The sequence below is a fragment of the Columba livia genome, chromosome 7, assembly GCF_036013475.1.
Source record: "Columba livia isolate bColLiv1 breed racing homer chromosome 7, bColLiv1.pat.W.v2, whole genome shotgun sequence".
In the NCBI taxonomy this organism is placed as follows: domain Eukaryota; kingdom Metazoa; phylum Chordata; class Aves; order Columbiformes; family Columbidae; genus Columba; species Columba livia.
In genome coordinates, this window is record NC_088608.1 from 17489349 (window position 1) to 17509183 (window position 19835).

General features: G+C 41.0%; 1 protein-coding gene across 1 annotated transcript in view; it reads right to left on the minus strand.

The window, feature by feature from the left end:
- Positions 1-14263, minus strand: part of LY75 (lymphocyte antigen 75) — a 48226-nt gene extending 33963 nt beyond the window's left edge. Inside the window, exons 1-12 of the mRNA XM_065069630.1 lie at positions 14071-14263; positions 11394-11768; positions 10200-10373; positions 9771-9935; positions 9043-9153; positions 7174-7314; positions 5263-5451; positions 4435-4592; positions 3415-3525; positions 2038-2126; positions 1522-1694; positions 1150-1346 (exon numbers count right to left, since the gene is read on the minus strand). Coding sequence (XP_064925702.1) covers positions 1150-1346; positions 1522-1694; positions 2038-2126; positions 3415-3525; positions 4435-4592; positions 5263-5451; positions 7174-7314; positions 9043-9153; positions 9771-9935; positions 10200-10373; positions 11394-11768; positions 14071-14155 — 1968 coding nt within the window. The 5' untranslated portion in view covers positions 14156-14263. The remainder of the gene's footprint in view (positions 1-1149; positions 1347-1521; positions 1695-2037; positions 2127-3414; positions 3526-4434; positions 4593-5262; positions 5452-7173; positions 7315-9042; positions 9154-9770; positions 9936-10199; positions 10374-11393; positions 11769-14070) is intronic.
- Positions 14264-19835: the final 5572 nt, after the last annotated feature.

Sequence of the window (19835 nt, forward strand, 5' to 3'; positions counted from 1 at the left end):
CTTTACCAGAAAGATTTTAGGAAACAACACCCAACTTACTCCAAAACTGCAAGCCAAATTATAGGTTTTAAAGGATGTTGTTCTTTAAAATTTATGGTGAATTGCAAAGCCAAATTTTCACTGAAACCAGGCTCGTTTGGGTGCTGCAGGTGGAGAAAGTTCCTTGGCATGGCCTTTGCTACCTGTACGCATCAGAGCCGCGTACTTGGCTCATACACCTCAGCTCACATGTCCACTTGGTCCCCCCGACTTCAGTCCAAACCGATTCCCATCAGCTTGGTGTCTCTGCACAGCCATGCCGCTCTTGATCAACAAGAGTTTTGGAGAAGCTGCCAGGACCAGCTGTCACATCCCATCAGCTACAGGACAGCCATGCTGCACATCAGCTATACGTGTCCCTTCAGGATCCTTGCCCACAGCCTTGTTACCCGAGCTGGGTTTCCCCACTTTGCCACATGAGCTGTTTACAAGACACAGTTCATTGCAGACACCAAGTCCAGAAATAATGAATAAACAATCCAATAAACAGCCTCAGTTTTAACTTCATTTGATTTTTAGTAGGAAGGAAAGAACATGAAATACAAACCTGTTTAAGACATTCCAGCTAACAGTATGGCTGCTTACTTCTACTATTTACTTCAAAACCAGTAAAATACAATTGAGGCTGCAGTTTTTTTATCAAGTTTGATAATCATATTCACATTAGAGAAAACTCCACCTCTCCTATCCACACTCTTCAGTACAGAGAGGGAAAGGACAAGGGAAGGTCACGAAAAGCACTTTCCTCCCCCACTCAGGTGTCTCTGCGTGCCAGACGTCGGCAGGCAGGCCAGGACACGGACACAGCACGCTCTGTCAGCACCAGCTCCCGAGGTGGCAGCACGGCGCAAATGCTGTCACCCACTCAGCTCTGACGGCAGATCCAGCCACAGAGCAGCACAAGGCACACGGTGTCTTCTGGGAACCGGCAGAGGATGACGCACAAGCACGTGTGGAGACAGTCAACCTGAACCAACATTAGTTCTTCCTCCCAGTGTAAAACATCTTTGAAACACCTTTCAGAGCAGCTATAAGCCACAAAACACCTAATAACATGCTTGCTGTGGGACAGTAACAAACAATTAAAATCTAACAGGAATAACGTTTTACCTTGTAGCAGGCGAGGCCAGATCCATTGTGCCACCCAGGGGGACAGGGATCTGTTGGTTTTGGCAGCACTTCTGGCTCCTTGGGCAGCCCAATATAATTTTTGCAGACAGAAAACGCTTTAGTGGTTTTACAGTCCTTAGTTTCCCACTTTCCAAGAGACTTTCCACTGGGCATAGCCACACATCCTCCTGAAAACTCTAAGATTTAAGACACCGAAGACATATTTAAAACTATTGCTGGTTTTCAAAAATATCCATACATTTCTGAATGGCTATTTTATTTCATCCTTGGAATTCCGTAACGTGGTATTCCAATGCTTGCTCAATGTAAAATGACAGTATTTTCATGTATTTTTAAAATTATTAAATTTACCTGGTTGCAAGGAATTCCAGTTAGTGTATGTCACAGCTTCAGTTTTTTCCCCATCCACTGTACCCCAGGAATATATTCCTGACTGGCTAATATCCTGCAAACCGGTCCAGAAGTATTTTTCTTCAACTTTGGTGTGTTTTCTAATTAGAGTGTTTATAAACTCTTGCTCAAATCTGAAAATTCACAGATTAATTTGCATCAATATTTGAAAGAGATGCAAAACTATTGAGACAATATGAAAACCAGACATATTATTACATAAGTTAGTTCAAGTGTTTGTCCAGGCAGTCCTGTATTCAACATGGGGTCAGCAGGCTGGGAATTCACATGCTTCCAAGAACATTTTACACTGTAGGTTTACCATTGTCACATCATGGAAAACATGGGTTGCTATTTCTCTGCAAATACAATTCTATTTTTTCTTTATAAACCACTAATTAGCATAGTTTAATCTCTGACTACATCTCCAGCATCACGCTGCAAAATGTGCCCATAAATTACAGAGCGGTGCCTTACCTGTTCATCACTGTAAGATTGCACTTTGCTCCAAATGAAACTTCCGTTTTATCAACCTTGTAACAGTAGTTGCCATGTCTCTCCCATCCCTGGTTAGAGAATGAAAAGTATGTTTATACATAATAACCTAATTTAGGCATTATCTTCAGGAGAAAATAAATTATTGCTAACACTGGTTGGTGCCCACAACCTGGCACAGCGAATACTAGAAAGACATGCAGTGTATCACATACAAAGTCCAGTATCATCAACCGTCAGATTCACAGTTCTAAGAAATAATGCAACCACAGGAATAAAATACACCACTGTTTTAGCTCAACTGTGCAGAGTCTTCTGATTACTATGTGAGAGAGAAACACAAGGGCAACAGCCTAGTCCTATTCAAAACAATAGGTGTTTTCATGCTGTTCCACCAATGCCAGCATCCAAACAGAAGAATAATAAGAGGGCATTGCTAGTGTCTCTTCTGAAAAAAAGGTGTTATACTGAAAATGTGTGAACTCACAAAATTCCTCTATTATTCAAATATTTTCCCTATACTTACACTGAAATTTCAAGAAATATTACTGTGTTACCTGTTTGCTAGCCTATCAATACCACTGGGGTCTGAACAGCCCAGAAAGCTGCAACTTCTACATGCTGGCAGTCTCTGAAGAGACAGAGTAAAAATACCCTAAGGTTGTGCAGAAAGAAAGATAAGGGCTAAACATATTTCCTGTTGCAGACAATATGCCACACAAAACAGAATTAAATAACTCTGGAATAGCTAGTAATACCATCAAAAGATTGTTCAAAACAGAAAGGACTCCTTTTCAAGGCTTATTTATGCTGTGAGATGTCATACTTAAGCAAACAATAAACAAAATCCCACAAACAACAACAAAACCAGTAACAAACCCCACAAAAAAAAAAAAAAAACCACACCAGCTTTATTCAAGCCAAAGAACAAAAATGAGAGCCAAGTGAAGCGTAACAGAAACACAACCTCATTTATCAATCTCTGCATATCTTTATGATGCAAAGTGCTTACCCTACATTTTAAAATACGCCTAAAGCAAAAACCACAGAACAAACGGCATTTGCAATAACATATCTAGCAAAAGCAAGGGTTTTTTTTCAAACAAACAAACAAATAAATAAAACACAACATCTCCTGGGTCCAAGCTCATACTACTTGCAGCAAGAAACACAGTGGCAATACCTCCAGAGCCTGCCTAGGATATTCTGAAATTTGGCTCATACTACATAAATGCCCTTTTTCAGCCAAAACATTCCATAGACTTTATTGTATGGGAAGAAGGAAATGGAAAGCAGAGTGAATAAGTAATTTTATGCAGGTTTCTGAACCAAGTAAAAGAAACACAGACTTCCTATTACCTCTGACAATGAACAATTTTTATCTGATTTTGTTTCATTCAAAATATGTCCTTTTTTCTTGCACACATATTTCAACTTTTCTTCACAGGATCTGACTCTCCACTGTCCCAACTGTGAGAAGGAAAAGAAAAAAGTATAAGAAATTCTTAAATCTTTCAACTTCCATAGTGCAGGGATGAGTTTTCATAAGGGGGAAAGCCAAAACATCTCTAGTGCTTCTGGGGATGGGATGCCCTGGCTTATATGCATAGTTGCATGTTTGGAAGGGAGAGACAAAGGTGACAAATGTGGAGATGGGAAGATTCTGGATCACATCTGAAAAGGGCAGAACAGGCCAGGGTGGTTCCAGCTCTCTTGGATATGGAAAAGAGTAGAAGCAGGGACAGTGCTCAGCTCCCTGCAGAGGTGGGGAAGAGGCTGCTCAGAGGAGCTGGGCACAGGAGCTCCACTGCCAGCCTGGCAGCCCAGCAGACAGATGCTTGCCCCAGTGTTCTACTGAATCTGGGAGATGGAATACAGCCTGCTCCCCTGCCCACTCGTCTCTCTGACCTCCATCTCCCACCCACCCCTTGCTGCTTCTGTGCCGTACCTCCCCAGCATCTCAACTCTCCTCTCACTGAGGTATCTCACTACCCATCCCAATAGGATGGCCCACTTTGGTCTTGGAGGCAGTTGAACCCAACTTTTCCTTTCAACAGTCCTTCCTAGCTCTCTGCCACAGACACACAAGACTGCGGTAACCCAAAATACAGAGTGACAAGGACAACTGGCTGGCCAACAGCAGCAGCAGTTTCAGAGCTATGAGCAGCTTCTTCCATTCTTTACAGTACACAGCTATCAAATGTCAGCTAAACAATTTCAAGAAATTTGATTGTAACAAAATTATTATCTGTATTTTAAAGATTATTCCAGAAATAAAACCAGTTATCTGCTTTTACCCTCTCCTTGACTTTCAAACACATCAGTGTTGCCTCTCCTATGATGGGAAAAAACTTTAAAAACCCAACACTGTATTCCTACCTCGCCTGAATACGACACACAGTTAGGAGTGCTGTTAAAAGGAACTTTTGGTTCGTTCTGATCCCAATATGTAAAAACCACAGCTGAGTGATCTGACCATTTGAACAAGGTTGGTACATCATCATTTCTGAGACCCATCCACGTTTCTTCTTTAGCATCTGTAATTTAAAATTAGGACAACACTGGCATTTCAAAAAGTATTCAAGCTAATTGGAAAGAAATGTCAAATCAGTAAAATTAGGTTTCTATCACTATATGGCACAAAAATAGCCACATTATTTTTCTTATCATCAGAAGGGGAATTTGAGACAAGTACGGTATATTTTTATTACTTTGTTTGTTAACTTATATTCATAAATGTGAATAAATTTCACAGAGAAGGTAATGTAAAAACCCCACAGAAATAAAGAAATAATGAACACTCAAGCAAAAAAAGCTCAACCCAATTTAATTTTTAGACTGTACGCAAAAACATAAGGCCACAGAGTACAGATAACATTTATTAGTTCAGTGACCCAGCAGTCAAATATTGACCCAACTATCTATGACTCTCTTTGAATAGAAAAATTAAATACAAGGTACTAGGCAACTAGAAACAGGTCAGCCCAACAAACAAATAAATAAATGAAATGGCTCAAAACAAAAGCTAATACAGAGGGATTGGACCTGAACAGCAACACTCAGCACTCGCCTGTGGACAAGCTCAGCATTAGCACCTTCATTTAAAAGCTAGAGGTTATGACAATCACATGCTAGAACATAGGGAAGGGGCTTGCAATCTATGGTGTGCAGCACTTGATGTTGACCTTTACAAGTATCCCAACTCACCACTGTGAAGCTTTGTAAGAACCAGTTCGACATCTGCTAATGAGTGTAGGCTGATGAGGTTACTCTTATTTGCTTTGCACAACTCATCTGCCGTACTCCAAGGTGCCTGGTTGTTCACCAACATGTAGCAAAAACCATTATGGGGAAGCCAGCCCGAATCACAGTGAGTGTCCAAGTGTGTCCAAAACTCTAATAGTGAAGAGAAATGGAATCAGAGTTTTACATTGGCTACTGCAACGGATTGGCATTTTCTTAATATTTTAAATCTGGCAGCACCTTGAAAACAGCCAGAAAGCAGCGATCAGAACGTGTTCACATCTCTTCAGGGCAATTCAGTCAAGCGAACAGACTTCACCGAGCAGCATTATGGAGACTCTTAATAGTTTGGGGCCACGAGGTAGGCAGGAGGAGAAAAAAAGGGTGGAAGTAAAAAGATGGAATGCATAACACAAAGCTGGTCGTAATGTAAATGAAAGGTTCAGAAGTAATTGGAAGCAAGATTTCAAAAGTAACTAAAGATTTCAAAAGTAGGTAAAGGCAAATCAAGTTATTTCACTGCAGGACAGCAGCCCCCACAAAAAGTTGCTTGTGTTGTTCTGGCAGGGGTTTGCCCTTTTATAGGTCATTATTATCTATACGCAGCACCATGCAGAAGACCAATTTTGAATAGTTCACAATGAAACAAATGCTTAGTTTTAAATATTTTTCTTCTGAACTAAGATATTCAAGAATTTAATCTGGTTTTAATGTATGCTGAAAAAGGTATATAGTAATAGCATTTCTGGTTCAAAATACACTATAAAATAACAAGAATTTTGGATTTTATTTAATAAACCACTGTATAACCACTGTAACAACTCTACATAACCCACTGAGGAGCCAGTAAACAGATAAGGACGGTTAGTTTTAAAGGAATAGTTTAAAAATTTGAACCAGCTTAATTAAATTTAAACTGCTTACTGATTTTTTTTCTCAAAGGAACACACCTCCCTGGGGTAGCTGGAGAGAACATGCCTTAGCCAGCAATACTTCATGACTTTCCGCCTCCAGGACACTGCTTCATCCTTCTTATCCCATAGTCCTCCCCTAATACAAGAACAATCATCTTCCAGTACAAGTTTTCCCATGCAAGCCCCACAAGCATGAGTACTAGAAACTGAGTAAGGCCAAAGCACACATGGAAGAACAGGCCATGGAGACGGGAAGCACTGGACATCCATCAGGAGGTAAACAGCCCAACACACCAAAGTAGTTCTATGTCACAGCTGGACACTGTGAAAACTGAAGGACTCTGTGTGTGTGTGTAGGGAGAACAGAATAAAAGGTTTAAACTGTTCTGGTTTTCCTATTGTAATATTTACTTTTATCTTGTAAGAGCTGTTATTGGTCCAGTAAAAATTAAATACTGGGCAGAATAACAACTCTTGAATTTTGTTTTCTAGTGCTGGGCCTGGTTTCAAAGAATAGTAAGGTCATTTCACTACTTATACTTGAATTTGACGAGGTTTGATCCAAGCCTCAGGTAGGTACCATTTTATGCCAATACACACAGAGAGTGAGAGAAATGGGCTTAAAGCAGAGATGGAAAGGTTTGAGGTACAAATGCCAGTTCCAGACTTTCAGCAGCACATGAAAGAAGGCGCAAGCCAAGGAGGAAAACATGATCAAAAGGGTAGGACTGTGCTGGGAAATGTTTTACATGTGAATGAGAAAGCTGAAAAAAACAAAAGCTGTTTGTGATGCATCATCTTGACACTGAAAATACAGAGTTTGCTTCTGGTCTGCTAAAAAACCCAAAGTCGTTGTGCAAGTGTTTTGCCAAAGACACCTAAGAAGGCTTGAGGAAGGAAGACTCCATTAGTGAACATTAGACTCATTAACATACAAAAACAGAAATGCAAGCTGTCCTACCTGGGAGACTTGATACTTCTTTGAGTGACTTCTTACAAATATATGGAAGTGGAGCCCCACAATGGTAACTCTGCCACTGCCCTGAAGCGGCATTCATCACCACACAGCTAGTCCCATCCAGCGGAGACAGATTCTGCATATCTATAGCCAGAAACAAACAAAAACAGAAGAGCACAAGGTATCAAACAGTAAGGTAGTAACTGCTTCTTTTTTCTAGCACTTTTCTACGGAAGAACAACATACTTTGCATAGTACAGCATCTTGTATTTGAAGAGCATAACTTGAATGGTGGCACCTGTCCTACCATGGGTCCCACAGAAAGCTATTGCAAGAGAGGAAGTGTCAGAATCAAGGAATCTGGACTTCTTTTCCAATGTTTAATCATAGAACCAGGAGGAATGTTCTATTTACAATACAACAAACCCTTGGCTGAGCACTTTCCCAGACCAGAAAGATCTCAGGGGAGAACACTTTTTCCAGCCCTCAGTTTCCTCTGGCAGACCCCCCTCCAGCCCCATCCAAACACATCTTTGCACTCTTTCTCTCCACTCTAACCACAACCCTCACCTTAAAAGAAATCTGAGACAAGGCCTCAAATTAAAAATATCACAGTGGAGAGCTCTTTTTTGCAGTCCCCAGTTTCCCTCAGAGCCCCTTTGCAATGGTACTTTTTAGCTTGCTCTTTCTCTGAGCCCCAGAGCAAACCCGAGTGGTGTCCTACACAGAGCAGCTCCCCCTGCTATGGGTTCATTCAGTCTCACACAGAAAAGGCTCAGGGTGGAGCTTAGCTCTTCATGGGCCAGTAGGACACAGACAGGGCCAGGCTCTTTTCAGTGGTGTACAGTGAAAGGACAAGAAGTAACGGGCACAACTTTCAGCTAGCAAAATTCCTGTGAGATACCAGCAAGTGTTCTTCACAAGAGAGGTAGACATCAGTATGTCTGCCGTGACTGCAGACTAAATTATGTCACTGTAACTCCGGACAGGCTGGTCTCTAGCCCTGCATTACAGCCCTACAGTGTCATCACAGTTCCAGAAGAAGGTGCAGTCAGTAGTATGAGCAGCAAAAGTCTTTGACCTTTCCAAAATAAAAATATTTGGAAAAATCTCACAGAAATTTCTTTCAAAGAAGTAACAGGAACCACTTTTTATTTTTTCAAAGACTTCATATTGCAGCACTGTTCTAGAACTGAAGGAAAAAGGGAATTCCACTTTCAAGAGTTCAAAATCAGCCTGACGGTACAATATTAGCTTCAGTATTACTGATTATTATTCCTCCAGGATTTTCATGTATACACATGCATGGCATATTTGTGAGAATGTTACAGATACATGCTGAAAATTCCAAACAAATAAGACTCTCACCAGTTCAACTAGGAACATGGGAGTAATTAAAAAAGGGTTTTCAAAAGTTTTATTCTTCCTTCGTCTTTGCCTTGAGACAAATTTAAACAACCATGAAGTTTAAAAACACTAGTTAGGCTTCTAAACAATGTCAGTTCTTGCACATGCATCAATAATTGTAATATTTGAGGGAAGTCAATGCCATTCTGTCAGTGGGGGGAGAAATTTAGCAGCTAGGGAAGCTGTAGATTCTTTACTAAAATGGACCTCAAAGATACTATTTAAGTTTTATGTTTTTACAAATTTATTAATCTAATCATTCATAAATACAGAACGAGTGCAGAAAGATTCACTGGCTAGGAGGAAAAGATGCTTCTGAACTCTTAAAGGAAGTGGAACAACAATGATTGTTTTGATGAAACCCAAGGGAGAAAGGTTAGAAACAAACAAACAAAAAAAGACAAAGCAAAATATTATACTAGTTTGTGTTGTGAATACTGTTAATACCACTGGAAACATCATTACCTGGATGCCAGTTGAGAAAATTCAAAGGTTTGTGATCTGACCACTGCCAGCCTCCAGAAACGTCCAGTTGATTTAAGCCAATCCAAAAGATCTCAGCAATGTCTTCCTTAGCTAAAGATAAATTTATTATATTTTTTAAAGAAAACAATTCACATAAAATGCTCATCTTTTATTGGTCTCCTTCACATTAAAAATGTGATCCAAAAAGGCACGCATTTGAGGAAAGAAAGATTGCTACTGTAATTGCACAAGCAGCCTTTCTTGAACTGAGGAGGAATTCACCCACGTAAGTCTTCCCTCCCAATTCCTTCAGACATCTTTCCTTTGGTTTTATATTCCCAACAGTGAATAACTGTTGATAACTCCTCCAGGTCAAGTGTGAACATCAGTGAGGACAATTTCATGACATGTGGGTAACATGCTGCTAAAACACCTACCACCACTCTGGCCTGTATTTGAGATATTGGGGACATTCCTCATTATAAATATGCACAACCGGTAACCACTACAATGACATCACACAGCTAAATTAAAGAACAAACAAACAAACAACCACCCCCCAAGTGAGATTAGCAGCTTATTCTTGCTACACAGATGAAAGCATCGATGCATTTTAAGTACAGCCAAGTTTTAACCCATAATTTTAAGACAGAAACTAAAATGCTGTCTTCACTTTATGTTAATTTGTCAGGACTTCCTGATATTTGTATGTGAATAATTGCACCTACCTTGTATGTAACTTAATTCAGATGCATTTTGGATGCTAAGTAAATCTCCCCCTTGCCTTTGACATGAAATATAAGCTTCCTTCCAAGAAAGAGCAGATTGTGTATTAAACTGGTAGCAACTTTCAGACCCTGGATCATGTTCCCAGATATCATGACAACCATCCTCTGTTTAAAGGAAGCAGAAGGTACTTGTAACAACAACTATACTGAAACAAACGTTTCAAAAGAAAAATTACAAAACTGAAAGTCTAGCAACTTTTTATATTTTATATACATGTACTGCAGACTGTGTGCTAGTCGTCCTGTCAATGCTGCGATAGAAAAGAGACCTGCTTTTACCCAGCTTAACAGCAACGTGCTACACCAAGGTGGAGCCGTACATAAAGTAACAGAACACTTTTAGGATGTCTATTGAGAAAGCCAACATGCCTGGTTGTAAGCAGATTCCCCATTTGCCATCACGAGTATAATCTTCAGATGTGGAGCACCATTTCCCACCCGTATGCATTTCATCCTGAATGCAGTCATGATGCCACGTCTCGTTATACAGAAAGGGGAACTCACAGGGTTTTCCATAGGAGTTCCCATCTTTGGTATACACCTCTGCAGGAAAAAAAATAATTAAAGAAATATATCCAAGTTTTCTAGGGGAGGAAAGGACAGCAAATCAATGTTATGGCTTGTAGAGACACAGTTAATTTAAAAGCATGCAAATTGCACTTGCAGTCTTAATACACCCTATCTTGTTGTTACAGATAATATACAGCAATGCTAGAACTGAAAGAAATGAGACGAAAATATTTTTCTGTACTTTTACTTCTGAGTGGGGAATAACACAGCAGAAGCTTATTTCCCCTTTCCTGATAAGTTAGGGACAAATACATTGTCCAGTTGAAACCCAGGAGGTTTGCATAGAGTACTGCAGAACAAAGCTCTAGGAATCAACACAAACAGGAGAGGGACTGGCACCGACTGGGCTCTTCAGCCTAGGCACTCTGCACAATTCAAACACAAAGAAAATTGTGCTTTTAAATATGGTAAAGCAAGTTCTCACCACTTCTACCAGCAGGCATGAGATTTCAGATGAGACTGGCTTCCATGGCAAGTGGACAGACCACCAGACCTGACAGTCCAACAGGCTGCAAGTGAGCAGCATGCACTGAATTTGCTTGCATTTGATTGCATATTTTCCCACCAGGAAAGAAAATATCCTCAAATCCTACTGCTATTTGAGCTAACAGCAAACTTCCCATCAGTGTGAAGAGGAGAGTGTCAGTTCTGATAGATGGTGGTTGACATTTCATAACTAAATAGGGTCTTATTAAAATAGGGGAGAAGGGATCTAAACATGCTAAGAAAGCTACACCATAACACAACTTCTGCAGTTGTGCATATTTATTTTTTATTAACAAACAGTTAAAGTTTCATACTTGAATATCAATACATCTCTACAGCAAAATATTCTATTGCTTTACTGACCAGTTTTACATATCATACATTTTAAGGATTTATTGGCACAGACATAAATCAAAAAGCCCTTAACAAAAAAAAAAAAAAAAGAAAGAAAAAAAAAAAAAAAAGAAAAAAAAGAAAATAAATCTCCAAACCTCTGTACAAACTCACCATGGTAAGGATACCGACATATATCATCGGAGGAACTGTTGCTTCTCCACTGGTCTGTTGCATTTATGCTGGCGGTTACATAGGTACTCTTGATAGTCACTTTGTACTGAGATGCACCAAGGATGGACGCATCAGCACATCGCCACCACAGCATTAGTTTCGAGTTACAATCAACCATTTTCAGGCGAGAGAGTGATGTGGTGAATATATCAAGTCCCAGGCACTGCTTGGACCCCAAATGAAAGAGGCGATTCTGGGATACCCATTTCCATAAAGCTTCACTTGTCTCCTCGCAGTCAGCTATCACTATCCGTGAGTTTTTAACTTGTATACACTTGTTCAGTGTGTCATGGCGAATGGTAAAAACATCATTGCCTGGATAAGAACAAAATAAAAATCCACATACAGGCGTGATTCAGTATCATAGGATGTCATAGTTTCATAGGAAGTTAATTTTTAAAAGGGTAATCACATTCTCAGACATGCTACCAGAAAAGTACATCAACTGCTGTTTGTACACTATACTATCTCTTTTCTATAAGCCACATTAAGTACATTTTCCTGCTCTTTAATGAGTAGTCTTTACTTCTGAGGGGAAAAAAAAAGATCTGTTTCAAAGTCATTATAAAATAAGTGGAGATAAAATGAGGCTGTTTTCTAAGTCAAATCCTATCGATGAGAACTCTTTCTTTAACACATACTGATCAGACCAACTCCTGATAAATTTGCAAGCTTACTGGGTAAAGAATCTTGTGTTCAGGCCTATGCCCATCTGCAGTCACACACAGCAGATACCATAAAATATAATTAAAAATTACCTTCACTTAGTAAGCATTTTTTTGAACTGTGTATCATATACGATATACAACACGACAGGCTTATACATGAACCAGTTTCTGGGTGCAACTGCAGAATTACTAAAATAACTGGCACTGCTTTTGGGAGAGAGTTTTAGAATGAATAGCCCACCAAAGATGCCACACAAAGATTAGGAGTATCTTTTTCAAAACAGTACAGGAATCCTAGTTTCATTTTCAGTTGTGACGCAACTTGTCATTGAAAAGAAAGAAAAAATGTTGGCAAAGCATAATGTCCAATTTTAAAGAGATATGGATCTCCCTACAGATACAAGACGACACCTCTGACAGTAAAAAAGCAACACTATGACAAGTGGCAGTAAGCTTAAGCTAAGCAAGAAAAAAATGTCCTAAAGCTGTTTCTATGCCACAGTAAAGACAGCCCCATGGCATAAAACTTTCACTAACCAGGCTGAAATGGACCTTGGCTGTCCCAGACCCATAAGGCTGCAACTCTGCTGTTTAAATAAAGAATCTGCTGAGTAGTGTTTTGTATTTAATAGTAATGCACTGTCAATCACATTCCTACTGTGTTTTTTTTTATTATGACTTAATAATAGGTTTGGCTGAACAGCAAGGAAAATATTCAGTGATGTTATGCAGTGAATTTTACCACTACTTTCCAATATACTTGTGAATTTTCCACTGTATAAGTGCCAAATAGTATCTAAATAGTACTGAGCTGGTAAAACTATAAAGAATCTTAAGTCAGCCACCTACTGGAGTGACTTTTCCTAAAGAGCACATTTTAACAAACTGTTTCTTTCATCCTCTCTATTAACCAAATGAGACATTTTAACAACCAAACCTGTTTTTTTGGTATCTTTTTACCCTGTCATTTTTCAGCACTATATCTGTTTTTTGCTTTTCTTCTCTCCTCCAGACCTTCTTCTTCTTTTCAATTTCTTTCAATATGCTCTTGACCTCTCCTCAGGTCTTCCCTTTCCTCATTCTTCTTTCACTTCTTCCCACACAACTCTTATTCTGACAGTAAGAATAAACCCACTTTTTAAAATTTCCCGAGAAAACCCGCTGATACTGTCACACCAAATCCCTCTGTACAGCAATTTATTAATACCAGTGCTCAATTACTCCAGTTCAAAACTCTTGCCATGAAGTTTTACCTGACATCTTCAGCTACAAAATCGAACCTGTTTCTGTCAAAGGATATAAAAATATGCGAAGTGCAACTATTTAGAAAAGAGCTGAACTTGTTTCCCAGTCGCTCTCACCAAGCTATCGGCGCTGGCTTGCAAGAATTTGCTCAACATGAAACTTTTCCACCTGCGGTCTGGGTAAGACGCCTGACTCTCTCCCAGAGCATAAACTGCGAATAGAAACGACGGCTTGAGGCGCCGCAGGGGACCTGCCCAAGTTCGGGTTATTTGTCCTTTGGAGGGAACAGGCCAAAGAGCCGCTTCTCTCCCATCGCTCTGCTCCGCGCCACCGGCCCGGCGCTGGCCCGGCTCGGGGGCGGCCCCGGCACCGCGGGCGCCGGGAACGTGGCACCCGGGGGCTGCGGGGCAAAAGCTGGTTTCGCTGCTGCCCAAGCGAAGCGCACGGTCCGGGATGGAAGTTTGGGGTTTTTCCTCCCCTTTTCGCTCCTACTTGTAAGTTTCCCACGTTGTTTCCACGCAGTTGGACTTTGCCACCTAGCGCAACACCCGGAGATACCGGGAACCGCCGGTGCAGAAGGCCGGTCACTGCACCCCCTTCCCCCTTCGGGCACCCTCCGGAGCGGAAAAGGGCCCTCCGTTCCCCTTGCTCCACTGCGCACTCGCGCAGCACCTCCGCCCTCGCAAGGTGGGCACCCGGCTTACCTGAGAGGTCCCGGCGGGCCGCGTAGCAGACGAGGAACCAGGCGAGACCGCAGGCGGCCAGACAGAGCCCCCCCGCCCGCGCCATCGTCCCGCGGCCGGGCGCGCAGACTGCGCGGAGCGGGCGCGGTGCCGGGCTCGCTTTGCCGGAGCGTCGCGCCCGCCGCCAGCTGCCTGGACCGCGAGCAGCCGGCCGGATTGGCCCGTCCCGGGAAGCGTCACTTGTTGCCAGGAGAAGAGCGGTCCCGGGTTTGCGGCCAGGGGCGGGGCCGTGGCTGGGTGGCTGCCGGGTGTGAGAGGTCGGGGCGGCGGGGACGGGCCGGCGGCGGCTGCCCCGCCGGGAGCAAAGTTACAGCGAAGGGGAAATCGCAAGTGGAAAAGACGAGGAAAACATGGGGGAGATGAAGGGGACATGAGAGTAAAGGAGAAAAAAAAAGAAAAAAAAAGAGGAACAGGGAAAGAGAAAAAGGAAGCAGAAAAAAATTAGGAAAACATGCGGAAAAATTGAGAAAAAATAGAAAAGCAGACCTAATTATTGCACGGTAATTGAAGTCCCGTGCCTGTGACGCGCCAGGGCCATGCTTCAGCGCCAGTCACTCGACCGCGTTACGGACCTGCGCAGGGACCAGCTGGACCTTCGAGAAGCTGAAGGAGGAACAGAGGCAGCCGGGCAGCCTTGCTGTGCTCGCTGACAGTTTTCTGGTGGCTAGCAGCTAAAATCGTAATTGTCTGATCGTTTCTGCCGGGGAAGGGGGAGGAGGGGATGAGATTTGGAGCAGTTGAAATAACTATTGCTCAGAAAATTACCATGCTGGTTACAGGAAGTTACGGAACCAAAAATAAAACCACAAAGACTGGGAGAATGAGTTGGCCTGAAGGAAGAGAAGAGAAGGAAAACTGACAGAAGTACATAAAACAAAAACACATCTGTTTATATCTGCAGATTAGGTGATGTGGTGCTGACCTCGAAGAGCTGTATTGATCAAACCCCAGCTGTGCAAGAAAGTGCTTGCAAAGTCACAACAGCAACAACAAATTGGCTAGGAAAATCAATTGTGATTAGACTTGAAGGAGCAGCCATTCAGGGAAATAAGTACTAGATTTTCATAGATGGGAAGCCCAGCATGCAGTCTGTTTTATGTGTTTCAAATGTGCCCATCATGTAGGAATCTGGACACCAGGAACACAGGAGTTGAGGGTGTGCTAGGCTGGGAATTGAGCAGAAAGACAGTGAACACAACCAGGCATCTGTAAGCGTGCAAATGTTCTCTCCTGCTGGAAACTGCAGAACAAGACCTGGCTGCCAAGGCAGGAGCTACTTGAAAAATCAGAAATCAGATTCAGACAGAGAGTGGTCCATAGCTACAGCAAAAGTGAAACTGTGCTACAAGAAAGAGTTTGTTTTCTGGAAGAGCAAAGATTTAAAGTCTCCATGCAGAGTGGGAGGCAGAAATTCCCCACTGGTGAGTCTGATACATAAGCAAGCTATTGAAACCAAAATTAAATATGTGGTGGGATGGTGTGTCTCTTTTTAAATAAAACAAAAAGACAAGAAGCAGTAGGTGTGAACCCTGCACCCCTATGAACCTTTCCGAATGTGTGCTATTTCTTATGTAATAACCAACTGTCCTAGTTCTGGTATAAAGACTAGCAAGGCATTTAACTTTGCAACTAATAGCTTGCAGTGCATATTTACTGAACATACACCAGCAACTCTGAAATTAACACCATTCTATTTACCAAACATGTATCAGCAAATATGTATATTAATAGGGGGGAGGTTCTCTTAAGCTATCTTAATGTACATCATAACATAAGCCCTCCAATATGCACTTCTACTTTGAGGTCCTTTTTCATTTATCTGTTTATAAAATACCGTACCAGATAACACAGGATAAGACCCTGATCCTGACTCAGAAATTAAAGGATGCCAAAGAATAGGAAAGATTACTGCCATTTGCACAGGTGCTTCTTGGCTTCAGTTTTGCATGCACACACATGCCCTACACTTAAACTCTGTCATACATTAATGTAAGAGGAGATACACAATGTGTAACCCTTGTGAACCCACCAAAACACATCTCTTTCCTCCAGCCAAGCAACAGACAGATAAGAGTATATAGACTCACACCTGTACGACTGTTTGGTTAAAGTGCTTTACACACAAAACAAGAAGCCAGTGTTCTGATGACAGAAGTTTAAAAAATAGGAAGTTATTGAAAATCACATATAAACAGTAGTCTTACTGTTTTTCTTATCAAAAGCCTTTTTTAAAAAAGCCCGAACACAAATACTTTTATTTTGGTTTGTGGTTTCTTTTTTCTATTTTTTGGCTTCTACTAAGGCAAAATAAGTTGCAGTACAATGTTTTGTGGTCTGTGGAAATGATCAATTAAAAGCTAATATGCAAAATGTGGTTTTTAACCCTTCAGTGGGCTTGCACAGTGTCTGTGTGGCTAACCAAATTTTATGCATTCTGGTGCTATGCTCTCCCCCACTAAGGCAGAAGTCTATCAGTCAGCCCGGCAGCCTGTGAACGACAAAACCCACTGTGACAACACTTATCTCTGCAGGACCACACACAGGCCAGTGTGTCAGGAATCAGAAAGATCTGGGCACTGGAAAACATCATTTGATATCTCATATCCCAAGCACTCAACCAGAAATCCACAAAACCCACCCAGAAAAGCCAGCCCCCATGTCCATTACAAGACCACCAGTTGCCACCAGTAACTTCCAGGCAGCCAGCTCCTCACCTAAGTGAAGTCAACATGCTTCTATTTCCCAAAAAGGCTGGTGCACATCAACATTTATACAACTGGTGTCTGTTTCTGGTATTAGTTCTGCTACATGCAGTTGGAGAGAAGAACTTGGAAAGTCACCTCTTTCCTCTCCCCCCATAGTACAGCATATTTCTCATCCTCAAAAAGGTTCCCACATGTCTTTGTAATGGAGCTAGATTTCAAAGGCAATATCGCAAACAACCTTTTCTCAGCTGAATTTGCTGATCCTATGACCTAAGCAATCTCTCACATGGAAGATTCTTGGCTTCCTCTTGTCATTCATGTTTTAATCATGCCAGATATAAAAGAGGAGGATTAAAAATATTTCCTTGAGGTAGATGGCTGCAAAGGGAGCAATAACAAACCAACCAGTATTTTGGAAAGAACAGTGCAGGAAAAAATCAAAATAAGTGTATGTCATATGATAACCTAAGAAAATCTAATATAATTTTCTGTTTACTGAAAAAGTGGGTTTGTACCAAAACTTATAAAAATTGTAACAGTGCCAAAGTGTACTTCTTAAATTATTTATCAATGAGGCTTCTGCATTTCATGTGAGCTGTGCAGCAGCATTACTCACAGCATAATCAATGAATAATTTCTGTACTGCAAATCGCAAACATTATCACATCCCCATGAATACCTACAGCTCATTGCAAAGCAGCACTAATAGCCAAACAAACTTCAAATATGCCTACAGAGATAACGAAATACAGAATTTCAGATACAGGAGGCACCCAACCACAGAGCTGAGAGTAATGCACAGCAGCCTTTTCTCTTGTTTTCAAGCAGATGACTTTGCCTTTCCAGTCATAAAAGCCTTTCGAGGTGCCAACATCACGACTAAGAGCCTTGTATTTCCAGCAGGAGTCTTTCTTGCTCATCAGCAGATAATTTCTCCGCTTTTATGCCCATATGTTTATAACAATAGCACTACCTGCAGAAAGTGTCAACACCTGTCTATCTATAAATCTTCACCCTCTCTCTCTTCTGTTCACCACATGAAACAGATACTTGCATGAGCAACCTGCCTGCCTCTTTTACAATCAATACATTGTAATCCAGTTTTTCTGGCTAGATTGAGTGCATCCACATGACACTGATCACAAAGGGAATGCTGGACAAGGATTTTCTACCTCCAGCATCTCTCAGGAGTGGGAAGAGGCTCTGGAGATGGTAATTTCCACTCTTCTCTGTTGCCGCCAGCAGTGACTTTGAAACTGTGACATCCGAACAGGGAACACTAGTTGCTTATTACTTTTTCTACCTTGCAACACTCGTTCTTGCAATACCCAGGCCCTTACAGAAATAAAAAACCCAAACCAAACAAACAAACCCCACCAAACAAATGCAGGCTTACAAGAGTTGCAGGAGCAGAGTTATTTCCTGAGGCAGAGGACTTTCTCTAAGCCATCAGACAAAGATTTCAATCCTACCTAGAGTCTGCTGCTAAGTTTAATATTAGAATATGGCTCTAGTTTGAATACAGTGTCTGCTAACTATTTAAAATATCATGGACACGTTTGAAGATTAGTTTAGCATAAGAGAAAACTGGATAATTTTGTGGCTAAAAGTGATATGATTCTGTTTTTTGACATATACACGTTTGGTTCGATTGAGTTAATCCCATACATGGCCATGAAAACAAAAATCACTAAAATTCAAAGGGGATGTGACAAGCATTCAACAACTTATTTGGATACAGAGGTGGTGCCTAGAGGGGTATTTAAGCAATAACTCTGATTTGTTTTTGCATTAACTCCACCTGAATGGTATTTTCTTCATGGACACTCACTCTATTTGGTGGCTTGCTTTTTTAACTGGATGTTGAGGACTTAATTATTTTTAAACATTAAAGAATATTTGGCTTTTAGCAAAAAGGGAAGACAAAGGAAAATAGCTTTCCTCTGTTGTGGCTTTAGATTTCCTGTTTCAGTGGCAGCAGCCTAACCTTTTAGCACATTATGAAACCATTGTATTGCACAGTAAACTGAAGACGAAATCACACACTCTGCTGAATTTTTATGTAGTTCTGACATCTCTTTAACAATCTCTATATGAATCTTTGGCGTGAGTTCCAAGGTTTTGAGTTTTTTGTTACATTTGAAGGTTTTATTATTGTTAGGGATTCTTATATTTGACACTCTGGAAGTGTCATCATTTATAAGAAATAGGCTGTATGTTATTATAACATTTTAGAGCCTGTTCTGTTTCTCCCACTACATGGAAACATGGTAGGTAACTTCCAGAAATAATAAAAGGAATTACAAACCTTTAGTCTAATAGCAACCTCCTTTATTACTCAAATGTGATGGTGCCAACTGGTGCAGCGCTGCCGCCAGGTCTGTCCTGCTGCGTATTCAAGTTCAAATTTGACAAGGCCTACTGAAATACCAGAAATGGGTCTGAGAAATAAGACAAAGAAAGGAGTGTGGACCCATGTACTTGGCATCTTTGTTGATAGCAGGGAATGTCTTTCTCTATGTGTTTGTTTGGCTTTGTCCTCCTGCTGGGATCTCTGTGTGCTCCTGGAACAACAACAAAATAATACAAATTGTGCTTTAACATTCAGAGACCTGCTTAAAATCTTAAGGTAAGTGGTAAATTATGCTCTTTTGTGGCACTTTAAGAAAAGGTCTCTGACACCTGTACTGAGCAATTTTAATGGAAATGGTGCCTCGGTGTAATAGTTCTGCTGAGAGTGTTAATATACTCAAGTCTCCTCAAAAGCTCTTTTCCATTGTTACTGTGCTGGTGTAGGATTAATACTCAAATTATGCTTGTGGGAGCTTGCAACTCAGATGATATTTCATGCCACATTACATTTGTTGCAAAAAATGTAGCTTGAAAAGAACATCATTTATCATTTGGGAAATGTTTTCAAGCAAATAAAAATTAATTCAGGTGGAAGAACTTTTAAATCTAAACAAAAAAATCTTTTTTTCTTCTTTAAACATGCAAAGCAGAACAGTTCCCTAAAAGTGC